The sequence below is a fragment of the Festucalex cinctus genome, chromosome 2, assembly GCF_051991245.1.
Source record: "Festucalex cinctus isolate MCC-2025b chromosome 2, RoL_Fcin_1.0, whole genome shotgun sequence".
Classification (NCBI taxonomy): Eukaryota; Metazoa; Chordata; class Actinopteri; order Syngnathiformes; family Syngnathidae; genus Festucalex; species Festucalex cinctus.
In genome coordinates this window covers 23,155,424-23,163,532 of record NC_135412.1, presented here as the reverse complement: position 1 = coordinate 23,163,532, position 8,109 = coordinate 23,155,424, and the positions used below count along the sequence as shown (strand labels likewise).

Sequence of the window (8,109 nt, the reverse complement as noted above, 5' to 3'; positions counted from 1 at the left end):
TTTTTCCTGATGAAAGAAGAGACTTTAATCTTTCTTTTGGTAGGTTCCATGTTTTGATAGCAATAGAACACAATATTCTGTGGGCCTTGTAAAATGAGGTGAAACAGAGTGAAGGATTGCTTCTGTGAAAATGGCTGCGAGTGAATTGCAGCCTCCATCACACCTGATTCTATAGATCGGGATCGTTCTCCGGCAAGGATTCAGATGTGGTGTTGGAGTACAGAACCATCTAAAACCTGAAGGAATCCAGTCCTGGAGGACAAGGATTGGGGAAATCTGACCTAGGTGTCAGGGTTCTGTTTCCCCCTCTCTGCAGTTCCGGAACGTGGCAGGAGGCGGCGCCAACATCGCAGGCAGAGGCTTGCTTACACATCCAAGACTCATCAGTTTGATTAGCCAGCTGCCTTCCATATATTATATTAAAATTAGGGCTGCACGATATTGGAAAATCATGCGATATTCAATAGAGTTGTTGAATATAGCGAAAGATATTGCGATATTTAATCACATTTTGATTATCTAATGAAAGAATTATTTTTTTTCATACAGCAAAATAAACAAACTCAATAATAATATAATCTTACTTAATTGTAATTACCTCACACTAATGCTCAACTATTGGATGGCGGTGCACATTTTAGTTAATTGGCCAAATTCAGATAAAAGCATCAAATTTCATATGAAACTTATTGTATGTCTTTGCGATACGCATATTGCATGGTCAATATCTCAATATCGATATTTTTTTCGATACATTGTGCAGCCCTAATTAATATAGTGTATTATTATTATTATTATGTAAGATATTAATATAATAAAATAACTGATTTATGGCGCATTTCATATACAACATACAGTAACTGAATATGTTTCATGTACTGTAATTAAAAGTACATTTTAAAAGCAGTGCTCAAGCGATTTAAAAGCAAAATATATACATAAATAATAAGCTTGTTAAAATTGCTGAAAGAGCATACAGCTGCATGAACAAGATTTATGACAACATGATTTTTAAATGAATTTAAAAGATCTTAATCATAATCATAGATGTGGAGAAATTACCATCGTTTTTTTTTTAACCTGGACTTAAAAGCATTTACACGTTGTTGGTGTGTTTTGAACCTTAATTGTGGGAATATTATTGTGATTTTTATTCTCCACAACTCCCACATAATACTTCAAATTTACATTGTTCAAATTTCAACTAGCTTCAAAAATTCACGCCTCCCAGGGTATATATCGTCTGATTCCACATTACTTACAGTATTTGCACAATTTAACATTGAATATCAACTTTTCCCCATTCATTTTCAATGGGACAGACATTGAACTTTTTCTAAGTATCACTTTCCACGACCACTTCCATACATATAACTTATCATCATTATCAGGTGTCTGATACTGCTTGGTGGCACCGTTGGTAAAGCACATTGTCCAGTAACCAGGAGGTTATAATTTCAAATTTTATCTTTCAATTTACTTCATAAGCATTCTACATGCATTCAAATCTGCATTCAGCTTTCAGCATTCCCACACAATTTCTCCAGAAATTGCACTTAGTCTAGTTCATTTAAATTATTTACTCTGACAATCTGGTATAGCAGGAAATCAGGAAGCCGTCTTATACACAACTAGAGGGAAAAACTTTTTTTATATACGGCTTCACGGCATGTCATGCTCTGTTTTTCAAGTCACCTGTCGTGAAATCAACTTGAACTAGACCAAGTGCAATTTCTGGAGAAATTGCGTGGGAATGCAGAAAGTGGAATGCTAATAGCTGTTGAGTGAAACTAGAATCAATTTCCTGATCTGATATCAAACCATCGATTGTACTAAAATGTGGTCCAAGCAGGGTTTGAACCCAGGTTCTCAGCGGGGGAGGAAATTGCTCTAAGGACTGAGCTAATGTGCCTTGTTCAAATTCATGGCTAAAGGCGAATGTATTTTAAAAAGAGCCATCTGATGAAAGCCAATGTGCATTTAATCATTTTAGTGAAATCGTAATGCATGTCCTGATACGATAGTCAGCTGGTATACATTTATATCACGAAGCATAATTGCCATGGATATATTTGCAATGTACATTCGGAGGTGGGATTCGAACCCGGGACCTCCGGGTTACTGGACAACGCACTGAATGGGGAAAAGTTGAAATTCAATGTTAAATTGTGCGAATATTGTAAGTAATGTGGAATCAGACTATATACACCGCAAGGCGTGAATTTTTGAAGCAAGTTGAAATTTGAACGGTGTAAATTGGAAGTATTGTGAGGGAGTTGCTAGGCGGCAAAAGAGTGAGGAGAATAAAAGTCTGAATAACATATGCGGGATGCTTTCAGCATTCCCACAATAAAAACTTGGAATTACACTTACATTTTGGACTCCTTTCGCAACAACACATTTCAGTTCACAACATTTGCATGAATGCCTTCCACCGACACATGACTTGATTCCATCTCACCTATATGAGACATTCTGGCAATCGTTATTGGCCTGAGCCAGTTCCAGCTGATTGGCGCTAATGTCCGTCCCGACAACCTGCTTGAAGAACGGCGCCAAGAGGACGCTTCCACTTCCGTTACCGCAGCCGACATCCACCGCCAGGTTCAACTTGTTTTGCGTCTAAAAGTGAATTTCCCACTTCACAATTCATGATTATAACAACTTGCAACATCTAATAAACGCACAAAACTGGAGTTGAAATTGGTTCCGTAATCTGAATGGTTGCAGTCTGCTCACATTCTTCAACATACCTTTGCTCCCATAAAGTCCATAATCTTGTTGATGAGCTCATGAGGGGTCACTCGATACTGCAGGTAGGCAGCGACATGCTTGTCCTCCTCATACAACGGAAAGGCCATCGCTTTGATTCCTGCTAGGTGCTCTTCTCAAGTTCACTGCCTGCTGCGCACGGACACGTCAGACAATCCTTAACACACATCCGGATGGGTTGGCTGTTTGTTTTTCCCCCTCCAGTTTATTTATTTATTTACCTGATCCTGCATTTGCATTGTAAGAACAATAGAGAGCAGCATTGCATCATTCCCTGCACGAGGACAAACATTTTTTTTGTCAGTGTGTGGGAAAAGTTATCATCCTTGTTTACTCTGACGTCATCATTGACATACCAGTGCAAAATAAAGGACATGATTGGATAAAATTCTGGAAGTGATTGATTTGGCCTTCTTCCTCATCCTTCCATTGTCAGATATTCTCTATCTATCCATCTTCTTGGCCGCTTGTCCCTCACAAAGGTCGCGGGGGTGCTGGAGCCTATCTCAGCCGGCTCTGGGCAGTAGGCGGGGTACACCCTGAACTGGTTGCCAGCCAATCGCTATTCTCCATCTATTTGGGGTTTAATTAATTAATAATTAATCACCTAAAAAAATCTATTTAGAAAGAAAGAAAGAAAGAAAGAAAGAAAGAAAGAAAGAAAGAAAGAAAGAAAGAAAGAAAGAGAAGAAAGAGAAAAAAAGTTGGAAAAAAGGAAAAAAGATTAAAAAATTAATTAAAATAGACTAAGTCCAATTTCTGGAGAAATTGCATGGGAATGCTGAAAGCTGAATGCTAAGATTTGAATGCATGTGGAATGCGTATGAAGTAAATTGAGTAAATTGAAAGATAAATTATGAAATTATGACCTGCTGGTTACTGGACAACTGTGCCACCGAGCAGTATCAGACGCCTGGTAATGATGATAAGTTATATCTATGGAAGTGGGTTTAGAAAGCGATACTTAAAAAAAGTTCAATGTCTGTCCCATTGAAAATGAATGGGGAAAAGTTGCTATTAAATGTGAAATTGTGCAAATACTGTAAGTAATGTGGAATCAGACGATATATACCCCGGGAGGTGTAAATTTTTGAAGCTAGTTGAAATTTGAACAATGTTAATTGGAAGTATTATGTGGGAGTTGTTACGTGGCAAAAAAAGTATGGAGAATAAAAATCACAATAACATAATAATAATGCTGAAGCATTCCCACAATAATTAAAAAATAAATAAATAGGAAAAAGAAAAACGCATGTGCTTCCATTGACTGACCAACACAAGACGGCAAGGGAGAATTGTGCTTTGAAATGAATCAAATCCATCCTGAAAGTCAAATTATTAATAAGCTGTTTAAACTGAAGGCAGTCTTAAATGCATATTTCTGTCCCTAAACATGTTATTTGATTCATTAAGGCTGTAAAATGCACCTTTAAAACATTCTCTCTTAAAACATGTAAAATATGTGTTTGGAAATGTTTGCTCAATGTAAGTTTGGAGACATACACGTATATATTTCGATGGCTGGTACTGAATATCAAATCTCACTTTTGGAAATTTCAGCAGGTGAGCATGAACTACAGCTGCTCAGCCAAATGCATGAAAATTATTTTTCCCAGTGAGTTAATTATTGGGCTCAGTCGCCAAACACTCAAGTCTGGATCCCTTGACCCATTCAAGCTTTATTTGAGGTGCAAATTTGAAGGAGCGGCCTGCGCTAATCCCACTCTGAGAGAGGAAGGTATTTATTTGGCTTTGACCATAGAAATGGATTTTAAAGGGCTCACAATAAAAGGCCACTTTAATTGAACCAATCAATCGTGATTCTGCCGCCATAAGATAACCGATGGACGGGGACAGATAACGAATGTAGGTCATGGATTGGGGGGGGGGTTTGCTTGATGGGCTTTGCTTTGGTGGACATTCACACCAAGCAAAAAGGCACTTTTCAAGCCATTCACTTTATTTCTATAAGCACATTTCATAAACAAGCGTTTCCAAAGTGCTACACGTTGAGATCCACACAATATTATACACATATAATCAAGTAAAACCAGCTATAAAATAAAAAAAAACAGTCAATAAAATGCTAAAATACAATAAGTAAAATAAAAAATATATGAATATATTAAAAAAAAACATAAAAAAAGAAACTATATATATATATATATATAAATATATATATATATATATAAACATGAAATAAAATAATAATAATGAACAAACAAATACAAAATAAAAAAAATAAATAAAAATACTAAAATACAATAAGTAAAACAAAAATAAAAAAATTAAAAATAATGATGATGATAATAATAATAAATTAATAAACAAATAAGAAAATTAAAAAAAATGCAAAAACAGTCAATAAAATGCTAAAATACAATAAGTAAAATTAATAATAATACTACTACTACTAATAATAATAATAATAATAATAATAATAATGAAATAAAAAATAAAAACACAAAAATAGAATAAATAAAATAAAAATACATAATTAAAATAATAATATAAAAGTAGTAGTAGTAGTAGTAGTAATAATAATAATAATAATAATAATAATAATAATAATAATAATAATAAAACAAATAAAAAATGAATATAAAAAATAAAAATACTAAACCAGTCAATAAAATGATAAAATAGAATAAGTAAAGTTAAAAAATACATTGAATAATAATAATGATAATAATAATAATAATAATAATAATAATAATAATAACAACAATAATAATAATGATGATAATAAATGAACAAATACAAAATAAAAAAAATAACAAAAATAGAATAAATAAAATAAAAATACATAATTAAAATAATAATATAAAAGTAGTAGTAGTAGTGGTAGTAATAATAATAATAATAATACTAATAATAATAAAACAAATAATAAAACAAATAAAAAATGAATATAAAAAATAAAAATACTAAACCAGTCAATAAAATGATAAAATAGAATAAGTAAAGTTAAAAAATACATTGAATAATAATAATGATAATAATAATAATAATAATAATAATAATAATAATAATAATAATGATGATAATAAATGAACAAATACAAAATAAAAATAATAATAAAAATACTAAAATACAATAAGTAAAACAAAATAAATCCATTAAAAATAATGACGATAATAATAATAATGATAACAATATTAATTATAATAATAATCCACGGGCTACATTGGAGTGTACTTCTGGTAGAGGTCTGAAATGTACGGAGGAGCCAGTCTGTTCAAAGCAAACAAACAATAAGATCTTAAAATCCATCCATCCATCCATCCATCCATCCATCCATCCATCCATCCATCCATCCATTTTCTTGACCGCTTATTCCTCACAAGGGTCGCGGGGGGTGCTGGCGCCTATCTCATCTGGCTCTGGGCAGCAGGCAGGGGACACCCTGGACTGGTTGCCAGCCAATCGCAGGGATCTTAAAATCAATTCCAAAATGAAAAGGTAGCCTGTACAAAGATGCAAGGATTGGCAATATACTGTATATACATATATATATATATATATATATATATATATATATATATATATATATATATATATATATATATATATATATATATATATTCATATTTTTTGGTTCCTGTTAAAAGTTGTGCTGTAAACTAACCGAATCAAAAGCAAATGTATTTACTTCTGTGCTTGACAATTTTATTCAAACGCCAGCAAATGTTTACACCATAGCTAAATCTACCAGTATCCATAATTATCAAAATAATTTCTCATGCTCGTTGGCCTCGCCGCCTCACACTTCAGCGGTTCAGGGTTCAAACCTCAACTCCGGCTTTCCTGTGTGGGTAGCGCTTCGCAATCCGTTTTTTTCTTTTTTTCATGCCCTCCACACCTGCACCTGTCTTCCCTTGCCACGCTCATTATCGACGGTTGAAAACAAGCGCGATGGCGCTGACCTTTCCCGTTCAACCTGTGAGCAACGTGAGCTCGTTAAACTGGGCTGTTTAATTAGCAAGGGGGGGATGGCAATCAAGGAGGAGTCTGCGGGCGGAGACATGGATCAATGGCCATCGGGGAGTCTTTCGGCGCTGCTGCAGCCGCATGACTTTTGCGTGCTCGGAATGCAAAAGAAAACGTTATGGTCTCACAAAAGCACATCTTTTGAACGCACTCTCATCAAAGACATGCAAAGCTACATGTACGGAATATGTCGTCTGGTGAAATGTAGTGAGCCAACTGGAAGAATGGTGACCTGACATTCTGATTAATAGGGCATTTTTATTGAGGTGGGCGGATCAATCCATATATCGATACCAACTCAGTATCGATATCGGATCGATACTGCCACTCAACTATCGATCTAGTGGTTTTGTTTCAGTTTGGCTCTTTTATAGACTGCTGCGGTTCGGTCAAACAGATAACATATGCCATCATGTGACTTAGTATCTCATCTTTGCAGTAGATTGCATGAAAACATACAGTATTGTACTTGAAAAATATCTATTTTTTTGGTATGTTGTTTTATGTTTTATATTTGTTTTTGCATGATAATCTTGTTTATTTAGGTTGAAAAATAATTGATGAAGGCAGCATTTTTAGTTATTTTTTTGTATTTGTAGTTGTTAACAGTATATAATAAAATGTTTGTTTACATTTTCTTTTCATGATCATTTTGCGCACTTTGTTGAAGAACGTTTTCAAAATTATTTTGTAATGGTTGGAATGTTTCTAGGGGGAAAAACTGATAAATTATTTTCTATTTATCAGTTAACTTAAGAGAAAAAAGAAACAACACAAAAAAACTTAAGGGTTGAAATTTGATTGTGAATAAGCAATTCAATGACACAACTACCTCAATTTATTTTTTTTATTATATACTATAATTTTCAAAAAGTATCTATCGGTGATACTGGCCCTGTATTTACTTGGTATCGTATCGATACCAAAAAATTCAGTATCACACACCACTACATTTTTGGAATATGATTTATGCAGCAAAATCCAGCCGTTGCTATCCATCTCAGGGGGCGGCCATTTTTGCCACTTGCTGTCGAATGAAGATGACATCACAGTTGCTGAGGAGGCAACAACCAATCAGAGCTCACTTGTTTTCTGAAGCTGCACTGTGACTGGTTTTTACGTGAGCCCTGAGCAACTGTGATGTCATCGTCGGTCGACAGCAAGGGGAAAAATGGCCGCCCCCTGAGATGGATAACAACGGCTGCATTTTGCTTCATAACTCTTATTCCACTATGGAAATATTAAACACAAGAGCATATTTAGACTAGTGGGGCCGCACAGAATATATTATTGTCAAAATTAAAAGAAAAAAAAAATGGGTTGACTTCCCCTTTAACAGTTTAGAAA

At 34.2% G+C, this 8,109-nt stretch overlaps 1 protein-coding gene across 2 annotated transcripts in view; it reads right to left on the bottom strand.

The window, feature by feature from the left end:
* Nucleotides 1–3,091, bottom strand: part of LOC144015035 (uncharacterized) — an 8,058-nt gene extending 4,967 nt beyond the window's left edge. The window contains exons 1-3 of one of the 2 annotated variants that reach the window (XM_077515348.1): nt 2,994–3,091; nt 2,754–2,904; nt 2,462–2,622 (exon numbers count right to left, since the gene is read on the bottom strand). In XM_077515348.1, coding sequence (XP_077371474.1) covers nt 2,462–2,622; nt 2,754–2,861 — 269 coding nt within the window. In that variant the 5' untranslated portion in view covers nt 2,862–2,904; nt 2,994–3,091. Of the gene's footprint in view, nt 1–2,461; nt 2,623–2,753; nt 2,940–2,993 lie in introns of those variants that run through there. The other variant, XM_077515347.1, reaches the window with a different exon arrangement.
* Nucleotides 3,092–8,109: the final 5,018 nt, after the last annotated feature.